Source organism: Ursus arctos, unplaced genomic scaffold, assembly GCF_023065955.2.
Source record: "Ursus arctos isolate Adak ecotype North America unplaced genomic scaffold, UrsArc2.0 scaffold_6, whole genome shotgun sequence".
NCBI lineage: Eukaryota > Metazoa > Chordata > Mammalia > Carnivora > Ursidae > Ursus > Ursus arctos.
Genome location: NW_026623078.1, coordinates 15,530,514 through 15,557,893, shown reverse-complemented (window position 1 = coordinate 15,557,893; position 27,380 = coordinate 15,530,514). Strand labels below are relative to the sequence as shown.

The window sequence follows — 27,380 nt, the reverse complement described above, 5'->3', positions numbered from 1 at the left end:
AAATGACATTAATAACAAAAGCCACAACAGCTGAAGATTCTGGCAAGTAATAATAGGAAAGCGTTCTGTCTCTGAAATAATTTTATGTTTAAACAAAAAAAGCTTGGCGTACTTACGTATCCCTTGGAATAATGATATGGTGGAAGATGATTGCTACTGATGATAATTACCACCTGTGTGTGTGTGTAAGTGCGCGTGCCCCGGACTGTGGCCGTAAGCGCACCGCCCATCGTGTTTTTCCATTCTAAGAATCAGAGATTACTCTGGCCTGCTGCTGCTCCAGAGCGTTCTATCCTGGCTCGGATTCCCCCTCTGGCGCTGCCTTCGGAAGCTGCGGGAGGCCCAGTGGGCAGGTTCAGCGAGGCCCTTGCTCCGCTCCGGTGGGGCCCCCCACTGCCTGCCTGACAAGGAGTCAAAGCACTGCAGCTTTTCACCTCTGATGTTCCTCTCCTCGCCTCTCTTTTTTGTCTCTGGCTTACAGTGTCCTTCTTTGAAGCCCCACCCAGCAGCCAGTTGGAAGCCCCACCTCGCTCCGGCCTCCAGGGGCTGTTGTCTCCCTCTCAGGAAACGTGGGTTCCGACCGGGGGTCTATGCCTGCACCGGGACAGCCTTCCCCACCTCCTGCGGCCAGCGTGGCCCGTTGTAGATGGGGAGGCACTTTCAAATCCTTGTCTTCCCTGATTACTCAACCACCCTGTGCACCCGGCAGAGAAGGCTTGAGCAAGCTAGGGCTGGAGAGGTTCCAAGGGCCTTCGGGTAAGGCGAGCCAGTGCCGGAGGAGCCAGGGCCCAGACCCCAGATGGGAGCCCCTGTCCAGAGCCCTGCGGCTGCAAGAGGGGGCTGGAAGCAGTGTGTGGCCTTTGATGCTTTCTATAAGGAAACATGGACATCCTAACTGCTCTCTGCTCTTGATGCAGTTCGATGACATCTGGTTGCCTTCTTACTATATATTCTCCATGAAGAGACTTGAGTGTTGTGGTTGAATTGTGTTCCCCTCCAAATACATTGACTATGACCTCCAGTAACTCAGAACTTGAGTGTATTTGGAGAGAAGGTCTTCACCGAGGTACTGAAGGTACAATGAGGTCATGAGGTGGGCCCTAATCCAATATAACTGGTATCTTTATAAGAAAAGGAGATTAGGTCACAGACACATGCAGAGGGAAGACCGTGTGAGGACACAGGGAGAAGGCGGGCATCTGCCAACGAAGGAGAGAGGCCTCAGAAGGAACCAACACTGCCAACACCTTGATCTTGGACTTTTACGTTCCAGAGCTGTGAGCAATACATTTCTGTTGCTCTAGCCCCCCGGTCAGTGGTGTCTTGTGATGGCAGCCCTCGCAGACTCCTGTATTCAGCGTTAACAGCCGTCCTTGGCGTTGCTTTGCATTCTTTAGACCAGAACCTCCCTTGGGCTGCAGCAGGAGCCCGGTCTTGGAGGGGGAGCAGAGCACAGCTGCCAGGGGCAGTGGCGCTGGTGGCCCTGAGTGCTGCGGGGCTTTCTCCCCGTGAGCTAGGATGCTCGGCTGCTCTGTAGGGCAGGTCTTCTTCCCCTTCGCCATCTCCTTCTTTGCATTCACCTCAACTCTTCCGAACTCTGCTTACTATCTTCACAGCTTGCTTGCATCACTTCCACGACATGGCGTGGCTGCCTCTTCAGCTGCATTAACCAAGCCATGAGCTGGGCCCCCGCTACATCCCCCAGCCACGTTGCCCTCTGTGTCCTCCCCTGTTAGCTCAGGGGGGGACATCCTTGCACCCCCTTCTCTTTAGGTCTCTGCAATCCTTTCTCTCCCACCTCTTTCCAGATGCCTCTGGAGTTTGAAAGGGCTTTTCTGGGCACTGGGGATGGGGTACAAGTGAGGCACGATTCTTACACTCGGGGGGCTTCTGCTCCTGTCAAGACAAAATGCCTGCTTGCCCTGACCTGTTTTTATCTTCCTCCATTTTTTAAAAAGATGTATTTATTTATTTGAGAGAGCGCAAGAGCATATGAGTTGGGGGAGGGGCGGACGGAGAGAATCTCAAGCAGGCTCTGCACTGACATGGGGCTCAATCTCACGGCCTTGAGAGCATGACCTGAGCTGAAACCAGCAGTTGACGCTCAACCGACTGAGCCCCCCAACATCTTTTCAATGACCATTGTCTCCTCATCTGTTGGCCTCACTACACTTGAGTACATTGACTACGAAACCTACATTTTGAGACACACTGAGGCCCCGTCTCTAGACCCTGGACGGCACACCAGGTTAGTGCTCCTCCTTCCTGCCTTAGCAGACACTGCTTTGTCTGGTTTGCTGGCCTCGCTCTCTTCTCCTCAATTGCAGATTCTCCCAATTTTTGTTTTTCACAATTTTCTCTTTTATCAGCCACTCCTATAACTTCACGAGGCTGCTGTATTCATGTGCTAGGACTGTTGTAACAAAGTGCCACCAACTGGGTAGTTTTGACAACAGAAACGTATCATCTCATAGTGCTGGGGGCCAGAAGTCTGAGATTAAGGTGCTGGCAGGTGGGTTCCTTCAGAGAGCGTGAGGGTAGGATCTGTTCCAGGCTTCTCTCCTGGGCTTCTTCTTCCCGGGGCTGCTGACATAGTCTTCCTTCTATGGGTGTTCTATCTCTTCCCAGAATGTTCTTTTTATAAGTGTGCACATTATATTGGACTGGGGACCTACTGGTAAAGTCCTCTTGGCTTAGCTAATAACAACCCTATTTTTAAATCAGGTCACATTCTGAGGTATTGGAAGTTAGGGCTTCAACATACCATTTTGGAAGGACCCAATTCAACCTGTAACAGTTACCACCTCCAAAATCCAATTCCCTGCTTGAGTTTATCAGGGTTATAATTTGAATACTGAAACCGGATCTCACAGGTGAGGGAGGTTGTTAAAAAACAAAAACCACACAAACAGATCTCTGTACCCCTGCATTCCACATCTAAAGAAACCCAGCCTCAGGATGCCAAGCAAGGCCCTCAGGAGGTCTGTGTCTGCAGTGTCTCCCAGAGCACAGCAATCCTAGCTAGGGAGCTTATGTTCTCCCCACTGGGACAGCCGTAACAGCCTCCTTGCTGCTTTGCCCGTCCATCCGTCCCCCACACTGCTCGCTGATTGGACTTCACACTGTGCTTTTCTGACATTGCATTTTATTTAACATCTTTTTAAAAAAAATATTTAGTTATTTGAGAGAGAGAGAGAGAGCATAGTTAGTGAGAGAGAACACGAGGGTGGGGAGGGGCAGAGGGAGAGGTTAGAAGCAGACTCTCTGCTGAGCAGGGAGCCCGATGCAGAATTTGATCCCAGGACCCTGGAGTCATGACCTGAGCCGAAGACAGATGCTTACCCATCGGAGCCACCCAGGTGCCCCTTTATTTAACATCTTGATTACCAAACATCTTGATTTCGCGTTTTTATTTCACAAACACATTGGCTTGACTCTGTGCCTCACTCACAGTGAAATATTACATCATTTATTCCTCCTAACAACCCTGTGAGGGGAGTACTATTCTTACCCCTATTTTGTAGCTGAGCACAATAAACAAAGCCAGGCTAGGAAGCCAGGCAACGTGGCTCCGCAGTCCCTGGGCCGCAGGCTCCATGCTCCACCGGCCTCCTGTGAGGCTCCCGTAAGCCTCCCTCAGTTGCGCAGGGCTACCACCAGCATGCTCTAATACAGGCCGCACTCCTCACCTGGGGCTCCATATGTTCTCCACATGGTGGCCTTGTCCTGGTTCACTGGGTTCCCCAGCTGCCGAGAAGCTGCACGTTCGGGGGCTCTCAAACAGTGGTGCGGAGCCAAGAATATCAGCTGCTGTTCCTGGGTGCCTCCCCAGACCTACCTAGACCCAGAACCAGAAACTCGGGGCAGAGGGCAGTGATCTGTTATAATGAGGCTTCCAGGTGATTCTGATGCAATCACAAGTTTGGGTATCAGCGCCCTAATGCTACCAGTCTGGGGGGATCTGTCCTTCGGTGCTTCCCATGCTGCTCGCTGCTAGTCTTGCTATATCCTCTCTGAAACTTCACCCCGCCACTCCTTTCCACTTGCCGGTGCTGTGTCCCCGCAAAGCCCCTCTGGAATGTCGCTTATTTAATGAAGCCTTTTTTTCTTTACCTCCGTGCCTGCTCCTGTAACCAGCTTTGCCATCTCTCCCTAGAATGATCTTCTTCCCATTTTGAACCTATTTCCCCCCGTTGTGATAGTTTTCTTGCACTACCCGTATCATCCCTGTAACTTGCCCCTTTAAAGCAAGCAGTTTGAGATGGGACTGTCCCTTGCACGTCTGCCACCTTCCCTGTCCTCAGGCAAGTGCTCAGGAAAGCACTGTATTGAATGACTACTATTAGCCCGTAGAACACCTTGTTTGAAGTAGAACACCTTGTTTGAAGTATGCTGACAAAACAGAGATGAGGAGTGATGAGCCCCTTTCAAAATGTCATACAAAGTGGGATTTAAAATATAATTATTGGATGGAGCAAATGTTTTAAAATGATTCCCATTTATCTCTCCCATCAAAACGTCTGTGCTGTGGCTCCCCCTCCCCCGACTGCCCGAAGAAGTCCACACTCCCACTTCTTTCACGCACACCCCATCGCCCACATCAAAGTGACTTTTCCAGAGCAGTTAGGATCTGAGAACCCGCCATCAGGCGTTCAGAATTGAATGCAATGCTTCCACATGGTCTCAATTGCGTGTTAGGAAGAAAGAACATCTTTTTTTTTTTGTTTGGAGCCCTTTTTGAGCTCCTAACATAACTCACTACCACACTCCTTAACTGTTTTAGCAACCACACCACACTGGTAGTTCTTGTGGTCAACTAAAACCACCAGATATTTTCCTCACGGGAACTGCTAAGTGTCAGACCTCCCTGAGGTGAATTCCAGCAGAGATTATTTTCATGCCTGTGTTGTTTCAAAGAGACTCAAAACTACTTGGCATCTTGGAACATGGCTGCAGGAAATGGGCTTTGCACACCCACAGTCCCAACGTCCTCCATCTGAATCGGACACACCGATACTAAAAGGTCCTGTGGTCTTGCACCTTCTTCAAGATCTCAGAGTACAAAACTATCCCCTATCCACAATTCCAAAGTCCCCAAAACTCTGAAAACCAAGTTGGGTTTTTGTTGTTGTTGTTTTTTGTTTTTAGAAACCATTTGATGGAAGAACTTGACCTGAAGCTATTTACAGGCTATATTCATCCCACTTGGTGTGAGTTCAGGCATTTTTCTGCAGAAATGTTTTATTTGATTAAAGGTTTCTTCTCCACTGTTCACTGAAGGTTTACCACCAAATATTCAATGTGTTTATTGCATCAACCTTTTAAAAAAGATTTTATTTATTTATTTGAGAGAGAGATCTCGAGCAGGGTGGAAGGTAGAGGGAGAAGCAGACTCCCCACAGAGCAGGGAACCCAATGCAAGACTCGATCCTAGGACCCTGGGATCATGACCTGAGTTGAAGACTGACGCTTAACCCCCTGAGTCACCCAGGCGCCTCATTGCATTAACCTTTTAAATAAAAAACAAAATCAAATCTGAAATCAAAAACAGATTTCACCTTAAGGATAGCAGATGAGGGACCAAGGGCTTTTGTCCAAGCCCAAATAAGTGTAAAAAAAACCAATTCGTGTATTATTTTCCTGTTTTGTGACATGGTATCTACTTTGAGTGGGTAAATAAAGCCACCTTTGATTCAAGAAGTTCTGTGCTAATATTGAACACTGCCCAATCCCGATTATTTCTGACTAATCTTTCCAACAACCTAGAGATGGAGGCCACCAAGACTGCCCCTATTATTTCCACATGTAAGTGAAATCCCCAAGATCACATGGTGACCATCTTGGGAACCTGGTGATGCTTTTGGCACTCACTTCTACCTGAAGTATTTAGATTCATAAAAACACAGGAAATTAAATCGGAAGGCTTTCCTCCTATACATCTGTCACATTAAGAACTTTCTGGAATAAAACTTTATCCATTCCATACAACTTCATGTTATAAAATGAAGCATAAATGTTATCAAAGCATTTTATTCGAAAGTGTAGTCTCAGGGTGCCCGGCTGGCTCAGTCAGTAGAGAATGCAATCTTGATCTCGGGGTCATGAGTTTGAACTCCACAATGGGCACAAAGATTACTGTAAAAGGAAAGAAAAGAAAAGAGGAAAACAAAGTGTCGTCTCACAAATTGTCTTTTTCAAAGGTGTGAGTGGTGAGTTGAATTCTTGCATGACTTGTTTTCCAAAATTAAAATTACATCTGATTTTTCAGCCATGAAGGAAGTCATAGCATTGGCCATACCTTCAAGGGTTGTGGTGTGCGTTACAGGTACGTTTTACAAAGTGCAAAAGAGAGCACTGAGCAAATGGTGGGTGTAAGTTAGCTTCGTGGTGGGTGTAAGTTAGAACGGCAAGGCTCATCTTCCCTTAACCCAGTAACTTCAGGTCGTCAAAATGTGGCAGATAGAGAACTGGAATGTCCATTCAACTAGGCAGAGGTCGAAAACAGACACGAGAGGAGAGGTGGGGGTGTGATCTCCTCTGAGCACGCAAGAAACTAACTGGCCGTGGAGGGTGGAGTTACGATGGTGAAGGCTGCGGAGCTCGGCCGGAGGAGCGGCGGCTTCACTTCAGCCCAGCGCACCAGATGCTGGTGTGCAGTGCCCACTGCCTTTCGGCGGCTTGCCCCTATGATGCAGAGTGTTCGAGGAGAGGAGAGCCATCACCACACGCAACACTGGAAATGAGCTTAAACCTAACATTTCAGTGCCCTCGATCTATCCTACTGTGTAAGTAAATAAGTACAGTCCCTTCTTTTACTGGCCTCACTTTGGGGACAGGAATCGAGGATTCTGCAGTATAGTATCTTCCCTGGGAGAAGGCATGGGCAGTAGGCTTTTCCAGTGCGATTCCGACAGAACCAGGGAGGTCTGCCTGGAGGGTCCACGGAGCATCCCTTCTACTGAGAACACCAATGCCAAGGCTGTTTTACCTCAGATTCAGTGAGCTCCAGGGCTGTTTTAAGGAAAAAGGCAACTTTTTCCTTTTCCTTCCTCCTGGACTCCTCATTCCCTTGGGGCAATTAAACCATCTAAGGAAAGAGGGCTGTCCTTCCTGTGAGCAGTTAACTTTGCAATATTGGGTCAAAGCGAGGGAGTGACTCTCAAGCCTGGGCACACAGTATATCCACCAAGCTTTTCGAGTGGTGACACAAATTCTTCACTGCAGAACCACGAAGGCAGGTCCGCGGGGCAGAGGAGTGGCCATTCAATGTTTCAAGTCCTTGACAACGATCGCGGGTGTGATGATACCAGGCATTCTGCACCCCACCAGAGACCCTATCATGACACAAACACCTACTCAGCCCCTCTTTCTGCCTGCCAGTCATGAGGAAGCTGGAATCTTCCTGACAAGGGAAGACACTGAGCTCCCTGTCCATTGAGTATGACGTGGCTGGAGCAGATTCTGAAAGGGAGTGACGAGGCCCAAGGTGCCGGAGGAAAGGCTCACAGACTTGATTGAGAGAGAAAGTTGAATGTAAAATGGCAAAAGGAAGCAGAATCAAGAGAAGAAAAACAAGGTGAAGACAAACTTACTAATTTTCTAGAGACTTCTTTTTGCCCTCGGGATTCTTTACACTTTCTCAAAACCACATAACATGCTGGACCATATGTGTGATTCTGAAATGAAATGTGAACAGGCAGGTGTATGCAGAAGACGGACCGTTGTGAATCAAGTCATCAGCGGTGCAGACATTATATGGCGATAAAAGTCCACTTTGCGAGTGTGGCTCTTGTGAATTAAAAACTTTAGAATATTTTAGGAAGGACATTAAAAAATATGCACAGGAAAATAGGTTAAAATTTAGGGAACAGAAGTATATTTTATCCCTTCCCCTAGGTACCCAACACCTGGGCAACACACCTAAAATGAAATTCTAGTGATGCCTGCTAAGCCTATTTGAAAACAAATCCTATTTGGCCCTATTAAGGGATATCCAGGCTGTCAACTCCGGGGTTTTCATTTTTTTTCCCCTTTTTTTCTTTTTTTTTGCTCAAAGGATGGAGAACTTGTACAAGTTCTTTAAATGATAGAACTATATGGAATCCGGGGCGCCTGGGTGGCACAGCGGTTAAGCGTCTGCCTTCGGCTCAGGGTGTGATCCTGGTGTTCTGGGATCGAGCCCCACATCAGGCTCCTCCGCTATGAGCCTGCTTCTTCCTCTCCCACTCCCCCTGCTTGTGTTCCCTCTCTCGCTGGCTGTCTCTGTCAAATAAATAAATAAAATGTTAAAAAAAAAAAATAACTATATGGAATCCCCTCTCATCCCCCTCCCTCCACAAATGGCACTTAGTTTTACAATGATGATAATTGGAAATGTTTAACACAAGGAAAAAGCTCGAGATGTTATTGGGCCAGGTGTATTAAAATAAAATCAAAAAATAGAAATATTAGGTATATACACAAGAGCATAAGTGAAACGGGGTGATATAGCATTTTCTATTCAAAGCTTACAGTAGAAAAATTTAGTAAACAAAACCTCTCGTATCCCTTGCTACGGGGGCCCTTTTGAGCCTCCTCAGCCACTTACTCTGCTTTCATATCCTTGTATAAATAGTCTCACACACACCTTACACAATTTAGAAAAGATTGCTGAATCACAAAAATAGACCCAAAGATGGCGTTTTTACTTTTCTCAAGTGCAATTAAAATTAACATTTCATCATTAAAATAATGTTCAAATCATTGGAAGCAATAAAGAACATTCTTATGTTTTATAAGGCCCTATAAGGCCCTGCAGGGATTAGAATCTTATTACTGTCCCAAAGTACGTTGTCAAAAGAGTCTCCATATAGGAAATTGTGGAACTGAAAAGCTGGACTGTTAAAAATATTCCTTCTTAGGGCAGAGCAGTTCCTGAGGCCCTTGTCCCTTTCCTGAGAGGTCTGGGCCAGCCCTGGCCGTCGGCGGGGTCCACGTGGGGACACACAGCCGCTCCGCACGCTTACAAGGGATATTTCCACAGGGACAGACCAGAAGAGCATTGTGGCTGCTCTGTTTCATGTCTGGGGGTTCTGAGCAGTCTCCACGGAAGGAAAATGTTTAACAGTCTCAGATTTTAGGGGGAGGGGAACCTCACTGAAACCTGGGAGAGACCATTGTAACCTTCGGACTTCACCTGCAAAATTTAACAGATTGGATTAGTAATTTTTTAACAGATAAGCCAAAGCATAGAGAAAATGCAAAGAAGGGTCATGATATGCATCTGGTTACTTTACTTTTATAAATGAGTTTAAGTCTGTTACTATTTGAGATTCATTGCAGTGGCCTCTGAACCTCGGAGTCACACATGGAGCTGTAAACAAGAGGCCAGAGTGGGCGCATTTTGGACAGAACAGGTGTTCTCTTCTCAGACGGCTGTCTGCAGATGTTGGTCTAGCAAAGCAAGATTGCCAGCTGGGAGCAGTCCAAGCGGCAACCAGGTGCATCAGCCAATGAGAACGAGAATACTTTTCTTCCATGTCGAGAGTGTTCTTCCTGAGTAACCTAGCCTCACTTTCAGGAAGCAGGGACGGTGGATGACCCCAGTGCAGGAGATTGTCCTGCAACCACTGATTGTCCTGTTTTCTTTTTGCAGGAGGCAAAAATGGCCATGAGTCTCCCTGTGCATTAAGGCTGCTGCTGATACTGCCCTTCTGTGGCAGTGTAGAAATCATCCAGGACGCTCTGCAAGTAATCAAACGTTGGCCTCTCTTCTGCCTTTTCCTTCCAGCACATTTTCATGATGTCATAGAGCTCATCTGGGCAGTTCTCCATGCGGGGCATCCTGTAGCCCTGGGACAGGGCGGTCATCACGTCGGCATTAGTTCTCCCTAAAGCAAAAGAAAGGTACCATTGAGAAACCTGACCCAGGGTCGAGCACTGCAGTGGTCTTTCTGCTCCCCACATCCCGCATCCATTCTTCTTCTTCTTTTTTAAAAATTTTATTTATTTGAGAGAGAGAGAGAGGGTGAGAGAGAGCAAGCACAGAGGGAGATTGAGAGGGAGAAGCAGACTCCCCAACGCGGGGCTCGATCCGAGGACCCTGAGATCAGGGCCAGAGCCAAAGGCAGACGCTTAACCGACTGACTGAGCCACCCAGGAGCCCCGTCCTGCATCCCTTTCTTGAAGCAAGCCTTAGAGGTGGTTATGGGCTGAATTGTGGCCCCGCCCAAATACATTCATATGTTGAAGTCCTCAGAACTCCTGAACTCCTCAGTCCCGAGCCTCAGAATGTGACTGCTTAGAGTCCTTCCGCGGCCCGACAGAGCGGACACCCAGGACTCCAAAATGGCGTCAGTAGTACCAGTGAAGGAGAAGAAGCTCATGGATGTGAAACTAGGAGAGCTGCCTAGCTGGATACTGATGCGGGATTTCACCCCTAAGGGCACTGCCGGAGCATTTCAAAGAGGTTACTACCGGTATCACAACAAGTATGTCAATGTGAAGAGAGGGGGCGTTGCTATGGTGCTGGCAGCTTACATGCTCTTCAGCTACTGTCCTTGTTACAAGGAACTCAAACACCAGCGGCTATGCAAGTACCACTGAAGAGGGCCCAGTGTGGAGGCACATCTGGCATTCCAGAACGTGACCTTTGCCTGGCACCCTTGAATCCTTTCATATCCTAATTCAGAATTAGCATCCAATAAAAGATGACTGGTACTTGAAAAAAAAAAAAAAGAACGTGACTGCCTATAGAGACAGGATTTTTAAAGAGGTATTCAAGTTAAAATGAGGCCTTGAGGGTGGGGCCTAACCCAATCTGACTGATGTCCTTGGAAGAAGAGATTAGGACACAGAGACCTAGGATGTGTGGGCATTGTGTGGGCACTGAGGTAATGCCTGTGTGAAGACACAACGAGGAGGTGGCCATTTAGAGGCCAACGAGGAGCCTCAGGAAAAGACAAACCTGCCCACACCTTGTCGCAGACGTCTGGCCTCCAAAACCGTGAGAAAAGTAATTTGAACTATTCAGTCTGTGACATTTTGTTACAGGAGCCCTCACAAACAGAGAGGGAGGCTAAGAAGATTTCTGTGAGCAACTAAATAATGTAAATTTTAGTACGAAGGGGATCAAGACAGTATTCAGTTTGCCCGAGTGAAAACAGGCTAACGGAAGTAGAAGAGAGAGCAAGTTCTTTTTAACAGCAGAGGGATAGTGCACTTGACTGATCCTTCAATGAACTACTCAACCCAATCTCAATGTCATTTGTAGTATTGCTTTCAGCTTCTACCTGTAATACATATACCAAAAAATCATCTTCACGTACATTATCTCTTACCAATATACGTGTTTTTAAAAATCAGCTTTTCCCTGTAAGTTTACTGGAAGAAGTCAAAATCCTTAACAGCTAGTCCAATGGATTATGTCCCATCATTCAAGTGTCCCCTACAAAGTCTTCAGTACAGGCCAGAGTCAGAACTCGCACTGACACTGGAATATGCGTGTTCTCAACGTCCAGTGAAGCAGGTGGGGTGTTCATTATTCCTACTGGGCTCTACAACAGGACTGGTAATGAAGGGTGGCTTTTAATGTAGTCAAATGACTCAGGGTAGTTCAGGAGCTGAAATATCAGTCTTTGATACTAAGAGCAGCTTTGAGGAAAAACAAAGAACATTTTCCTCCACGATTAAAATGGGATAGAGGGGGGCGCCTGGGTGGCACAGCGGTTGAGCGTCTGCCTTCGGCTCAGGGCGTGATCCCGGCGTTATGGGATCGAGCCCCACATCAGGCTCCTCCGCTATGAGCCTGCTTCTTCCTCTCCCACTCCCCCTGCTTGTGTTCCCTCTCTTGCTGGCTGTCTCCATCTCTGTCAAATAAATAAATAAAATCTTTAAAAAAAAAATAAAATGGGATAGAGGGGGGCGCTCACTTAGCGGTTTATCAGGGCCTGTCCCCGTCTGCATGTTTTGCCTGTTTTGTGGATGCCGCGTTCTGTAGGGAAAAGGTATTTCATGCAGTGTATTTTCAGGCAGAATATGTCAGATGCCTGGCACATGAGGAATTCCATTTATCACATCCAATTTCCTCTCCACAACCATAGATTTTTACCATTGGTGGACACTGGGAAGATTCTAAAAGACACTAGAAGTCAAATGTCTTTTACTAGATTTGAAACAGAGCCTTTTTTTGAACTTATCTTCTAATCGGTGTTTCTCAAATTCTGGGTTGCTACCCATTTGAGATTGACAAATTGATTTTTTTTTTTTTTTTTTTTTTTTAGGGAGCTACCAGTATTTTTTAAAATAAATCACAACAGAATGACACAGCAAAGATCAGAACGCACCATACATAGTAAAAGTTAGTGTGGATTTTGTGAAACTTTGGTTCTATTTGTGGAGTGGGGTTTCTGTTTATGTCTTACCATGGGTCATGATCTTCGAACTCCTCTGCCCTTAACTAACCTTTCTTTTTCTAAAAACACAGTGACTGAAGGCCCTGCCTGGATTTAAACCCTTGAAAGAAGACATGATTACTTCTGTCTTGGAAGAGTCCTTGTTTTTTGAAATGGAAAGTTCCAAGCAAACTTTATGGACGCTAAGATCTCTTGAAAGTTCTTTACACAGTGAATTAATTTTGCTCAAGTCTTCTGAAACACAATCTTCAAATATTTGTGTAATTGGAATGTTCTAACAGAAAGACTTCAATTCATTCTCTTGGAGCCAAGAGACCAATTTCCAGCCCTTTCTTCATTTGGGGTTCCAGTCTCCAGAAAGTATGTGGTTTCAGCATTGCTCTGGCTCATCACTAACCCTGCTCACTTGGATAAATTTCAGATGAAATCCCTGTATTTGCTTCTACATGGGCCTTGGGTGAAGCTCTGGGACCCTGGGAGGAGGACTAACATTCGGAATGATAGAAACGCTGGATGGCCAACCTCTCAGGAATATCTCTTTCACTTTCTGCGTTGAGAACCCCCAGCTGAATGAAAGGTTAGAACATGCCCACAGAAGAGAAGACTTTCTAGCCACCCCCCCCCCACTTTGTCCCACTGCAGATTTTTCCTTCCTAGTTCTCATATGTTTTCCTAACTCTGCAGGACTCTCCATGATGCAGATAAAGGCCAGGTGTGCTCCATCCTGCCTGGGGGAATCTGACTTGGTAAGAGGACTAGAAAGAAAGAAATCTGAATGCACGAGTAAATCAACAAGCAAAATAAGGCTATTAAGTGACAAGTCATGTGGAAGAAAGAAAGAGAGGGGGAGGGAGATCTCAACCAGACCCTAAGATTAAACCTGATCTTTGGTCATTGCTCTGTTGCTAGGTTAAAGAAAGCAAACGCCCACTGGCCGGTGATCATAAAAGCAAGCAGTTTCATATTCCATCCTCCATTCTCTCCACAAGCATTTGTGTGCTTACTATGGGACATGAGCTAACACTAAGCTCTGAGAGATACAAAGACTGTTTAAGACCGAGTCTTGTCCACAAACGGCTCACAGCCCAATGGGGGAGGATCCCCCTCAGGAGAGGGAGGTGGGTGGGGAGCAGGAAGTGAAATCTGGAGTGGGTAGGAATTAGCAGAGACTAGAACTTGGTGAAGGAAGACAGGAAGGAGAAAAATGCAGTCCAGCAGAGAACAGACAAGGGGCCCTCTTGTGTGTGTGAGCAAGGAAGTAGCGGCTGCCATGAGACCACAGTCTTCCACCCGGTAATACTTCCAAAAAGTCGATTGTTTTCGTTGTTGTTTTGAGCACTGCCTGTGATCAAAGTGAGCATTTATAGCAGATGAGTTCCCTGATTCCAATTTACACATGCTATTAAGATGCTGGACATGTCTGGGAAGAACCAGCCAGGAAAGACAGGACGCTTCAGAAAATTTTGTCATTTTCAAGCCTCCTTTATCTCTGTAAGAGCAAAGCAAAACAAACCCCCAACCACAAAGATCCCCTCTATTTTCTTTAGAAAATTCATATATGAACATTATTATGGTTTGCTTTTAAGCTAGTGAGGTAAGGGTCTTTGGCCCCACCTCCTTTGCCCCCTTTAATTCATCCTAAAACAAAAAGAGAACAAGAAACAGAAACTTAAACTCCATCTTTGATGAAACCTCTGTCACGCAGAGGCAGAAGTGGGCTGAGCCAAGAGGAGGGACGTGAAACCGAAGTGCCGACAAGAGAGAGAAACCAGCAACAGGCAGGATGTTTCACCCCGCCATGCCCTGGAAAGGGTCCCCATGGAGTCACCGCACACATGAAGGGAGAGGTTGGTTGTTGCAGACAGACTATACCTGGAACCCGCCTGGCAGGTGCCCCAGGTGAACGCTGAGGAAACCGCAGGAGACAAGCCCCACGCTCAGGAATGCCAGTGGGGGTGGGGTCAAGTGTGGGATGAAAGATCAGGAGTGAGGAGAAAGGCTCAAGATGGAAAAATGAGGCCCTTCTGACACACGCCACAACCTGAACGAACCTTGAGGACACAACACAGCCTTCAGAGACAAAAACCAGACACAAAGGGACAAATACTATATGATTCCACTTACAGGAGCTACCTAGAGTTGTCAAATTCACACAGACAGAAAGTAAAATAGAGATTATCAGGGGCTGGAGGGTAGGGCAACAGGGAGTTATTGATTAATGGTTATAGTTTAAGCTTGGGATGATGAAAAAATTGTGGAAACGAAGGGTGGGGATGGTTGCACACCAATGTGAATATACTTACTGCTACTGAATCGTACACTTGAATGCGGTTAACATGGTAAAGTTTATTCTGTGTATATTTTACCACAATAAAAAAAAATACAATGACAACAACGAAAGACACCAATGCCCTCTCCCCAGGGCACCCCCAGAATGCTGATGGCCAGGCTGGTCCCCCACAGGCAGGACCTGGAAGATTCTCTTCTGAGGAAACTTGAGGGTCCCAGAGAACAGACCTGAAGATGCTGACCCAGGAGGGCGCTAACAAGGATGCCTGGACCACCCACAGACCCTCATTCTCATAAGACATATCTCATCAATGGAAGGGTGAGGGGATGAGCAGTGCTCAAGGACAGAGTGACAGAAACAGAAGAGCAGACAGGAGACTCAGAGAGTCTCCCACCTTCCAGCATGTGACTCAGAAAGAGAACAGAAAGTGGAGAGGAGAACATTTCCAAGGAGGCTATAGTGAAGACTTCCCAGAATTCATGGCTACAAGTTTCCAACAGAAGGGACAAAACAAGTGCCCAGCCTAACGTAACAACGACCAGCGAAATTTCAGGGATAGAGAGAGATGCTGAGTTCTTCCATAGAAGAAATGGGATCCAAGACACAGGACAGGATTCAGAAGCGATCTGCTTTGGCCCAGCCACACAAGAAGCCAGATCCAGGGGAGGAATTTGTTTAAAATTCTAGGTGAAAGGGCTGGCATATAGCACTCATAACATAAGCAAATTTGATAATGGTACTTCCTTATTGATTTAATTTTATGTAGGTCATGAGTCTCTCAAGAAGAAGTCCTATTTGGGAAAAGTCCTAGTATGAATTAGAAGCAGAATACCAACTCTGATGCCTCAAATTTTCATGAGGACCAACTCCAAAGTCATGTACAGCAGCAACCATGATAAACTGTCTCTACTCATCCAGTGCTCACTCATCAGTGAGAACAAGAGAAGGCTTGAAGGAAAGGATTCCTCATTGCTTTGAGCTTGCAGGGGTGGGGGGTGGGGGGCTAAACATTTTAAAACTCAACAGTTTTGACTGTTGAAATTTTTGACTAACAGTAGTTGAAGACAAAGGATTTGGGGCATTTGCCCAAATTATGATTGACAGGTGCAAGGCCTCTTTCTAAAAAACGTGTTAAGAAAAAGACTTTTCCTGAATTACATTTGGTGTGCACAGAAGTTCGTGATATTAGATGTGCCTGTTCAACGAATCTATTTCAACACAAAGGACTGCAAAGTGGGAAATGACACTCCTACCCTCTACTGCCCCATATTTAGTATTTGACTACTAGAATTTTGATAGGTAACTTTTACTGACAAAACTGTGTATTTTACTCTCTTATTCCCAGAAGTTTGCTCTCTGTTGGTGATATCAGTTTTGGCACCCAGCCAACAATATGTGTATTTGGTACACCTCTAATGGTATCTCCATGGATATTTCTAGAAAGTCTCTGTTCAATTCACCAGAAATTGATTAATAATGGTTCCAGTGGGGGCAAGGGGAAGGTGGGGTGGCTGGAGATGAGGAATGAAAGAAAGCCACGTGATGTCTACCATATACTTTTTGTATCTTTTGAGTTAGAACCATGGGATCTAACTTACCTTAATGATAAGTAAAATGGGGAAAATTTTTTACTTAAGAGATAATAGTATAATATTTTGAATTCTGAGCAACAAATATTAGAATAAATAGCTAAAATTCCTGAAAGTAAATGCCTTTGAGGAGCATGAAGCCAGGGGGGCAATTGTTCATTAGAAGTCTTTTCGTACTACCTGATTTTTTGATGCATGTATATTACATAAACAAGCACTGAAATATTTAATAAAGACGTGATTTTTAAAAAATGAGAAAAAATAAAAATTGGAAACTTCAGAAGCTTATCACAAAGAAAATTATAATCTATCATTTTATTGCCCAAGGACAGTAGTAACATTTTGGTATATTTCATCTTTTAGTCTTTCATTTCTTTTAAAAAATACAAGTTCACTTTATATTTGACTTCCTTATTTCCTCTTTGTTTTGTCCCCTCCTTTGTCTTATTCCCATTATTTTGCAAAGCTAGGCATATGGTTTCTAAACCACTTAAAAAAGACCCAAACTTAACATATCCAGCACTCTTCTGGGTAAAGAAAATATGCCCGGATAACTCAATTATCCATGGGGTCTCTCCCACAAGCTGTTTTATAACAGTGATGGACATGGCCCCTGTTGGCGATGTGCACCGATTTCTGTGCTACCTGTGAATCAAGTCCTCCGATATTTATGTAAATAGGATTGTTCAGTTCTGTTCGCATCTCCTAATGCTAGAGGCTCTCCTCATGTACAACTCTCATGACCGGAATACATCATCAATCCAGAACTCCTGATGGTATCTCTTGCATCTGCCGTCCTTACAGCGGACAAGCTACCTGGGGAGTAGACCGGTCAGTGCTTCCTGGTTGGTCCTACTGTATTCTTATTTTATTTTATACTTTATTTTATTTTATTTTTTTTTACCATTTTTCTACTGCTTTTTTTTTTTAAACGATTGTTTTATCCTAAACATTTTTAAATCCTGGACATTGAGCATAGTGGATGAGAACAAGGGTTTTGGGAGGCGCACGGGCCTGGGGTTCAGAAGGAGCTCTGCCAGGGGCGAGTGATTCAGTTCTGGGCAAGAGTCCCTTCTCTGAACCTCACGGGCATCGTCTGCACGTCTTTCTGGAGCACGCCAGACATATCACAGATCGTTTGATGACGTTAAATGTTCATTTGATCAGATATCAGATCATATATATAATCTGAATAGACAACCTTTCTTTGTAGATAGATACAGATCATAGACATGGATGCATAATACCAGATATCAGGATTGATCAAGAAATATTTTCCCTATTTTACAGATATAGAGATAGATTATAGATATAGATACATAATGTCAGATACCAGGATTGATCAAGAAAATATTCCTTTTTCTCTATTTCCCCTTTTTTCCAGTGATGTTTTCATTCACTTCAGCATCTGCAGCAGAGTGGCAGTCAGATTACGAAATGTTAGGACAAGCGGGATTTCGTGGGACAGTCAGCCCGCTGCGTAGGCACCACCTTAAGGCTCCCTGCCCCTGGTCCCTGACTTCCCTATAGCCCCTCCAAACAGCAGAGGGTGATGAGGAGCATGAAGGCCACACTGCGGCTCTGTCCACAAGTTTTTCTCATCCATAGTATGGTGTTTATCTAGATGTTAAATGGCTTAAACACGTCATTCATTCATCCAGCAAATTCTCATGGAGACCCAAACCACGGGGCTTCGGGATCCCATACAGTGCCTGCTTCCTCTATGGGACGCTCAGCCCCCCAGACAGCCCTGGGGCTTCCTCCTCAAACCTGCTGCTACCAGGATCACAGTATAAAACCAGCAACCTTCCTCCTCCTCCTCCTTGCTAATCTTTAACCCACTCCACAGGGCGCTGCGCCACCTGACAGTCTGTCTGTCGCCTGTTATCAGTCTCTTCCTGCTAGAATATCAGCTCGCAAACGCAGGAGCTGTGACTGCTGTGTCGGGGCCCCTCGGGGGTGCCCGGCACCCTCAGATGGTTTTCCAATGAGGGAATGATTTAAACATTAAAGATTTAATTTTAAATTCATCATATCCATCGATTTTGTAAAAAGCCTAACATTAACGTGAAGGCTTTGGGAGAAATCCTTCTTGCACATTCAGGCTGCGATCTCAGTTAAAGGGAAGGCTGGTGCGATCTGGCTCCAAGGGCTTTCGGTGTTAGGAATCTAGACACACCGAATGGATGTCCTCACATTCAGTAAGTTACAGATCAGAAAGATCTTTCACTGATAAACAGAGGTGGTTATTTCCCAAAGAGGCAGAGGTTCCGAAGTACTTGATACAAATCTGTTTCAAAACTAACGCAAAAGCACCGCGAATCCTCATTCCTGTGTCTCTTCCCTCCTCCATCAGGTGCACTGCTTCGGAGGAGCACCTGTGTCTAACCTTCTACTCCGTCCTCATATCTGCAACACCCGTGATGGTGCCAGTACCTTCTAGGCACTAAGAGGTGGAATTCGTTGCTGGGGGGCGGGGGGGGAGAAAAGAAGATGCACGCAATCAAATAAGAAGGCAGAGAAGTGTCTAAGCATTTTTAGAACACTTTCCACCCCAAATCATCATCTAGAACAAAGGGCTTATTCTTAGCTTTTGGATATGGGTTTATGTTTTTATGCCTCCTACCATTTGGCTTTTTTTCTCATACAGACCCCTTGAATGGAAATAGGTAAGGAAACGGTACCTGGGTAGGGAATTTTCCCATAGGTGACGATCTCATACAGGAGAATTCCAAAGGACCACACATCAGACTTAATCGTGAAGCATCCGAAGTTGATTGCTTCCGGAGCTGTCCACTTAATGGGGAATTTGGCACCTAAGGGAGAAGACATGTCTTACTTGGGCCTCTGAGCTGAAACAAAAAAGTCATGGGCACGTCGCCTTCATACGTTCCTTCTTTTGGGGAAAATTTTAACTATTTCTTTTGAATAGGTAATGCATGCACATAGTACACAACAGAGATGGTACAAAAATGTTATACTGAAAATAGCTGCCTCCCTCCCCTGTTTCCCTTTCGGGCATTCCTCTTGTGAGAAGCAAGGTTTCCTGTGTATCCTCCCAGAGACATCATAACGAGCCCGCTTTAAACAAAAGAACATGACACAGAATGTAAATGTGTTTGTTCTTAGCTTGTGTATTTGTCCCCCAACAGCAGCCTCTAAAGCATACATCTTCAGTTCAAATGTTCTCCAACGAACCCAAACTGTGTTTATATGGGATATAAATAGCTCCTGATGCTCACATTCTTGTGGACAAATCTCTGTAAGCCCATATCAACTGGGATTTTAAATACTACTCCAAATGTTAAGGTCTCCTGCTTTCATTTGCTCAGCCCAAACATTACTAGTTCTAGGAACTGGGTAGCACCGTGATCTGCCCAGAGAGAGACAGTAATGCCACTGGGATTCTCACGGGGAGCTGGAGAGGCTAAGGGACAAACCTGGCTCGGGGGTAACTTGCAGGGACACCTCGAGGAAAGTAGGGACTCAGGCACAGAATGTGATCCCTATATCCTGGAAAGTCTAGGGGTTCCCACCCACCATTTTAAAAGATTTTAAACCTGTTTGCTTTTCTTAGGTCTTTGCTTTAGAATTTCTTGTGGGGTCAGACCCAGACTGGAAACCTGAACAAGATCATAAAGATAGCAGAAAGCCTCACAGAACAGCTAGGTAGGGTGTGCAGGGCACTCACTGTTGCACGTTCTGGGAATTGACCCTACATGGCTGGGCAGCGGCAGGGGGAAGGGTGGGGGGTGGGGCAGGTGGCTCCAGGAGGGGTCCTGACCGGGGCGGGCAGGGGGTGTCAGTCCCACACAGTGCATCTTGGTCTGAATCCTGGTTCTGCTGTTTCCAACTTGGTGTGACCCTGGCAAGCCACTTACTGTCTCTGGGCTTTCTCAGCACCTTCATCTATAAAATGAGGAGACAGAACCTCCCTAAGGTTGGTGCCAGAGTTAACTGGGGTGATCTGCATGCGTGGCAGAGGGTAAATACCAACAAAAGGTAAATATTATTGTGGCCCTGAAAAAATGGCTACTATTTAATCCTAGAACCCATGCTCTCTGCACCAAGCCACCTGTCTCACACAAGAAGAGTTATTTTTGTGAGGCACCAGTCTTGTCCAATTCCACAGAGCCAGTGGAATACGTTCTAGCGGGTGAACTTTGAGGCTACATCTCCTGGGTTTGGTTCTTGGCTCTCCCACTTACTATGGGACCTTAGAAGGTGCTGAACCTCTCTGTGGCCTCACCTATAAGGTGGGAATGATGATAATAACAACAACGATATGGCTTATTACATAGGGTTATTGTAAACATAAATGAGATAACGTATGAAAAGCACTTAGAGCGGCACCTAGATGGCTCAGTCAGTTAAACACCTGGCTCTTGATTTCAGCTCAGTCATGATCTCAGGGTCCTGGGATCGAGCCCCATGTCAGGCTCCACGCCTACTGGGGAGTCTGCTTGAGAGTCTCCCTCTCCCTCTCCCTCTGCCCTTCCCTGCCTTGTGCTCTCTCCCTCTCTCTAAAATAAATAAATAAATCTTTAAAAAAAGAAAAAGAAAAGAAAAGCACTTAGAATAGTGCCTGCCATACTGCAACTCCTCACTACATTTTAGTTATTATTTTTCACTCCCTTTCCTCAGACTGTTTTCCTTCACCTGCCTTTTTGTGGAGGATAAGTTGTCACCCACCTAAGAGAACACAATCTTGAGGCAGGAGGAGAACTGCCTGAAACATCATGGGCACAAGAGACACTAAACCAATCAAAACCAATCTATCTTCCTTCTTTCCTTCCTCCCTCCCGCCCTCCCTCCCTCACTTCATTTCTTTTTAAAGATTTTATTCACTTATTTGTCAGAGAGAGAGAGAGCATGAACAGGGGGAGAAGCAGCTCCCCACTGAGCAAGGAGCCTGATGCAGGACTCGATCCCAGGACCCTGGGATCATGCCCTGAGCCAAAGGCAGATGCTCAACCGACTGAGCCACCCAGGCGCTCTCTCTGTGTGTTTTAATATGTGTAGAACATGGAACGTGGTTACAAAGGAGTGCATTACATTTACTTCTCTGTGTGTGAGAATTTCCAAGTTTTAATTTGCAATGAAAAGGCCAGAATACAGGATACAGAATTATTGTTGCAAATGTCTTCTCTATAGTTAGGAACAGTGTACTTCATTGTTTGGGTAAAAAGCTTGAACATACAATATAAACAAAGAATTTTGAACTTGCCAAGTCTTTTTGTTTTCCTTTGCTTAATTGAAAATCAAATGACAACATCTGTAAACTTTATAAACAGTATGTGGAGTTAATCAAGAGAATAATTTTTAAAAACAAAATATTAGAACAAACCCACAAACAGCAACTATGGTACATTGTGAACATTTTACCAAATGGGTTCTTTTTTTTTAAGGATGACTATTATAATTGCTTTGTAAAAAAAAAAAAACAAACCAAAACAACAACAACAACAACAAAAAAAACAGACCCAAAAACCCCTAAATAACAAAACATGTAAAGATCGTAAAGATGGTGGGGACAACATACCTTCCCTTGCTGTGTACTCATTATCTTCGATTACTCGAGCAAGGCCAAAATCTGCAATTTTGCACATGAGTGACTCAGAGACCAGAACGTTTGCTGCTCGTAGGTCTCGGTGAATGTAGTTCTTCCTCTCAATGTACGCCATTCCCTCCGCAATCTGAAACCAGAAAGAGGCTCTCATTTTCAATTTAGGGTAGGCTCTCACAGAGGACCATCGAGGATAACCAGAAGACTTACAAGTTCCTGAAATCCCTTCATGTAAGTTATTCTGATCATTCAAGTTTTCAACACAATGAGTAAATTACAATGACTATTTTGAGTCCTTTCTAAAATAACTGTCCCCACCCCAAATCTCCAATGATAGGGATCACGTCTCAACGGGATTTTTAACATAGTTGCATGTCTTGACATTTTCTAATGTGTGGGGAATCTTTTTAAGATCCTGCTAAATTCTTGCACGTAGAGACACAGATATCATGATCCCAGTGGTTCAAATGAGCAAACGGAGCTGGAGAAAGTGACATGCTAATACGAATAAATGACTGGGGTATCAGGAACAGGACGTCCTTGGTCAGCAGCATCCTTGCAGTCCAGTTAATCAACAGGCCACAGAACCGGTTCTCCAAGTTCTCCCCGCTCAGTGTTCCAGGAGGAATGGAGAGATTGACCCCAACCATAAAGCATGACAGAAGGAGAGAGTCCAAGATTTAAACAAAACCATGAAGTAGGGGAGGTGAAACTACTACTTCATTGCCTGCTAGAAAACTGGGGTTTTAAGGAAATCAAAATGAGATGTTTAGGGAACACATTACCAAATTATAAAGATAAGGATCTAGAAGGAAGGAAGGAAGGGAAGAATCAAGGATGGACAAAAGGAAGGAAGGAGTGAACTACGTACGGAGCAGGATCTGGTGAGCAGTGAGGAGGACAGCTCTAATTAGGATTCTGTCACATAGGAATGAATGTATTCTTCTGGATTCTATCTCGAAGCCTGCTCTGAGGACCTGGCTTTCCCCACTTGTGCCCTCAGTTCAAAGCCCCTTTCAGTGAGGTCGGGCCATTTCGCCTGGAGCTTAGCTTACTACTGGCTTTGCTTCTCCTGGACCCTCCCCTGGACCGTCTTTCCTCCCTCTCCCAGCCAATCCCTAGGTTTACCTTCTGCCCAGATGGCCCTCCCTGAACTCCTCTTGGATGATGGCTCTTCACTCTCTACCCACCCTCAATGGTCAATTTGTACAAAAACCATCTGCCCCTACTGATCATAGCTCTGCCTTTATTTTTATGCTGTTTCGTGCACCTGTTGTTATGCCTGCCTGACAGTAAACACCTCCAGGCAGAAGCCACACCTTGCACCTTGTCTGTTTTCACGTGCATCTATTGGAACCTTCAACCTTGTCACCAAGCCTCTTCTCAGAAAGTTCTTTAGGAAATGCGCTGGGTTTTCAATAGTACCAGAATACTCTGTTGCCAGCTACTGTTGCAGGAATTGGGCAGATGAGATTTTGGTGGCCACAAAGTCTGGCTGGCGTATAATAATCAGCACACACTTGGGCAGGTCTCAATGTCCCATCAGCCCAGCAGTTCGCATCTGACTGACACCAAGGAATATTGTTTTGAACAGAGAAAATCATACATCAGAAGAACAACAGAGGTCTGATCTTTTGCTTTTGTAGAAATGACAAATTAATAGCACACAGTTTTTCCAAGCAAGAGTAGCACGCGTGGCCCTGGAGCAGTGCTGGTCAAGTGCAGAAGACCAGGCTGCATGACCCCGACCAGGTGCCGTTGGAGTCAGGTTCCTGCCTGGCCAGCCTGGCCTGCCCTTGCTTTGTGACGGTCTGGGCCACCATATCCCTCCACAGGAATGCTTAAATCCTCGGTGCAAGTCCAACCAGGTCACTACCTGCTTCAAACTAGCTTCAAGACAAGGTCTGAACTCTTTTTTTTTTTTTAATAGATTTTATTTATTTATTTGTCAGAAAGAGAGAGAGAGAGTGAACACAAGCAGGGGGAGCAGCACGCAGAGGGAGAAGCAGACTCCCTGCTGAGCAGGGAGTCAGATGCAGGACTCGATCCCAGGACCCTGACGAAATCATGACCTGAGCCGAAGACAGACGCTTAAGCGACTGAGCCACCCAGGTGCCCCAGTGTCTGAACTCCTTACCACTGCTGCGGAGGGCCCGTGTGACCCGGCCCCTGCTCAGCCCCCTTGCTTCCTCCCCTGTGACCAGCTCCTGTCCTGTATCCTGGTTCCAGAGCTGCCTCTGCTTAGGACATACACTCTTGGTCCCTGGGCCCAGCCAAGTCATTCCGAAGGCCTCAGTGGAGATGTCACTTCCTCTAAGGAGTCATACCCGACTCTCCTCTGCTAATGTGCGTGGTCCCAGGGCCCCCTGCTCTTCCTCTGTTTACCTAAGATCGCCGCAGGAATGTAAATCCCTCAGGGCAGGTGTAGGGCGTGCACATTCCTGTCCTGGGGCCCTTAGGTCACATTCCAATAGCTATGTACAAACTGGAGCAGGATCCCCCAAGGGCCGAAGTGGGCAGCCATCTCAAGCTGGGTCTGCACTTGCCCTTGGCCGTGTGGCCCTGAGAAGCTCCGCAGGGCCCCTGGTACGCAGACTGACCCACACAGATGTGTGCTGATGGCACGGACAGAGCCTCTAGGACACGGCACCGACCATCCATGTCTCTCTTATTCTTGCTGGCGGATTTTAATGATCTAAATGTTATTAAAAAAAAAAAAAAGCTGAACTGCCATTCCCCTTAGAACTCTCATGAGGCTGAAAGGAAATTTCTTTCCGAGCCACACCACACGTTAGTGCAATGTTTGGAAGTCAATTGAATTTCCCTTCTGTGCATTTAGCACTTAAGTCTTAACCCTATGCTTGTATTTCTCAACTTTGGCTGTGTCCCTGGGGATCTTTGAATACCACCACCACCTAGGCTTCACCCTCAACCAATTACACCTGAATCTATGGGAGTGGGGCCTCCCCAGGTAATTCCAATGGGCAGTCCCGGTGGAGAACCACTCTAGGCCCTCGTGACACAAAGTGTGGCCCTCGGGCCAGGAGCAGCCTTAACACCATGGGGGAGCTTGGCAAAGTGCGGCATTTTGGACTCGGACCCAGATTTATTCATTCAGAATCCGAATTTTAACAAGATTTCCGGGTGCTGTGCACACACAGTAAAGTTTCAGAAGCAGCACACTAGGTCATATGCTTTTAAACTTAAGCTATTTTATGAATCAAAGTTCTACATAAGGGGACACCTGGGTGGCTTGGGTTGGTTAAGCGTCTGCCTTCGGCTCAGGTCATGATCCCGGAGTCCTGGGATAGAGCCCTGCATCATGCTCCCTGGCTTGGCGGAGAGCTCTCTCTCTCTCTCAAATTAATAAATAAAATCTTATTTAAAAAAAAAAAAAAACCAAAGTTTTACATAGATTGGAAGGAGCTCTTAGTCTCAACACTTACCTACAACCTCGCAAGTGGATTGCTGTCCTCATAATGGGAGGGGGAGCTCCCATACAACTCAGCTCAAGCCACAGAAGGAACAAGGTGTGCAGTAAGGAGCCTGGGCCAGGAGGGAGGTGTCACGTGGGAGCAGGCTAAGGTTCAGGGCCAGATGCTTGAGGTGCTGGGAATGCCTTGGCTGACCTTGGACCTAGTCCATTAACAGCTCCACATATGTGTCTTGAGCCTCTGTGTTTCCTCTCACTCAGGGAGAGACTCCTCCAGCTTCACGGCTTGGAGACAGGGGACGGTGGTCTCTCTCTCTATATATCATGGTACTGGGGCTGGGCCATTACTTGGAGGACTTGGGAATGATTTGATCTTCATGTTTTAAATCATATAAAAAGATTCTCTTCATCCTGGACCACAGTGGCCTCACAACGCCAGGCCCGGTGATGTACAGATGCGAGAAGACCTCAACTCTTGTAAACTCCCTGCTGAGGCTAACAGGGGAATGAAGCATGTCTCTCGTGTTCCTGTACTCATTCCTAACTCTGTATGAGAGAGTCAGGGTGTGAAGCTTCTGGAAAGTTGAAATAAAAAGTGTCCCCATTACCTAAGGTGAGGGCAATCAGGTAAGAAGACAATGTTAGTGATGTTTTTCTACTCCGGGGTTAAAGCTAACTGACTTACGTTTAGGTGTGCTTTGCATTTCTCATGGTCTTCAGCTCACAGAGCATATGACAAATGTACATTTCTTAGTTCCTCTTTCTGTCCCTTCAGTGGAAATATATAATGATGACATTTCTCCCTTTTGGGTGTGTGTGTGTGTGTGTGTGTGTGTGTGTGTGTGTTTGTGTTGTGTTCTGCCGTCCTGGAGGGGCTGAGAGGAATTAAGACAGTGACCCTGAGCCAGTAACCCACATGCGCTCTGGTGAAGTTCCAGGCATCGAGTACCTGGTGCAAGTTCTAGGCAAAGGAGCCATATGAAAAAAGCTGTTCCCCAAGGTAAAGGGCAGTCTGATCTTGTCAGGTGCTCAAGAAGCCGAGTTTCAGTCTCATACAATGCAGTTTTTCAGAGAGGCCTTTTAGATGCAACATCAGAAGAAAAGAAATGGCTCATACAGAGTTTGTATGGGGGAAACGAACGGGCTAAAAACACACATGCCACCAGAGAAAAAAGGTATTATCAAATGTCCTGATCCTAAATACGCTGCCCTGCCTCTTCGGCTGCTGGCATGAGACGGAAAGTATCATCCTTCCCAACAGACGTACCCTCCATGGCCCACAACAAGTTAGAAGGTGCCATGTCCTCCAGGGCAGGCGACGCAGCTGTCTTGGCCGGTGGGGGAGTGGGATCAGGGGTGCATTTCAGACCCTCCTCAGCATCTCAGAGGGCCCTACGGGCACACTCCACATGGTAGTGTTGCCAGCGGGTGTCTGTTTTCTGATATACTCGTATCTACAGATGTGATCTTACATACACACAAATACATACAAGCACGTGGCCAGTTTTCAGAACGACAACATTTTGTAAAGCTCTACAGCCTCTGCTCCCTCTCCTCATCATTTTCGACTACGCACAAACACATATACACCCATACATGCCCGTGTGCACACTTACGATGCGCAAAGTGGGGACGGAGCACAAAATCTAGAGTTCTATATACTTTGCAAATACATTTTTTCCCCAGGGTACAAGGTCAGAAATCAGACCAAAGTTTTCAGAAGTATTTGAGCTGAGCTAACTCATTTAAATTCCTCCTCCAACATTAACGTTTAGGTGAAAAGTCTGTGTTGCTCTTCCCAAAAAGAGGAGTAAACATGGCGGGGAGCTCAGCAGACCCTCTTCACACACCCCTGCCTGGGCTGCTCTGAGGAAGGCAACACGGCTCCCACTCTCTGAGTGACGCACAGCTTCCATCATCAAATATATTCACTGAGAAGTGAGTTGCCAGTGACCAACTGGGGACCTCAGTACAGTTCTGCCTGGGGCAGGAAATACCTAAGGGCTCCAGCCACTGGGTAAATGGCCAATGGGCTTATTTTATGTGGAATACAGCTCTAGAGGGGAAAAAAAAAATCTCAATTATGTTTTTACATACCAAAGCAGAGCTC

General features: G+C 46.0%; 2 protein-coding genes across 5 annotated transcripts in view; one reads left to right on the top strand and one right to left on the bottom strand.

The window, feature by feature from the left end:
* Positions 1-8,401: 8,401 nt before the first annotated feature.
* LYN (LYN proto-oncogene, Src family tyrosine kinase) overlaps positions 8,402-27,380 on the bottom strand; it is a 117,845-nt gene continuing 98,866 nt past the window's right edge. For all 4 annotated transcript variants that reach the window (XM_026516460.4, XM_057307829.1, XM_026516461.4 and 1 more), the window contains exons 11-13: positions 21,814-21,967; positions 18,956-19,087; positions 8,402-9,869 (exon numbers count right to left, since the gene is read on the bottom strand). In XM_026516460.4, coding sequence (XP_026372245.1) covers positions 9,667-9,869; positions 18,956-19,087; positions 21,814-21,967 — 489 coding nt within the window. In that variant the 3' untranslated portion in view covers positions 8,402-9,666. The remainder of the gene's footprint in view (positions 9,870-18,955; positions 19,088-21,813; positions 21,968-27,380) is intronic.
* Positions 10,290-10,691, top strand: LOC113268090 (ATP synthase subunit f, mitochondrial-like). The gene has a single exon (XM_044390383.3). It carries the CDS (start codon positions 10,327-10,329, stop codon positions 10,582-10,584), a length of 258 nt encoding a protein of 85 aa, XP_044246318.2. The 5' UTR covers positions 10,290-10,326; the 3' UTR covers positions 10,585-10,691.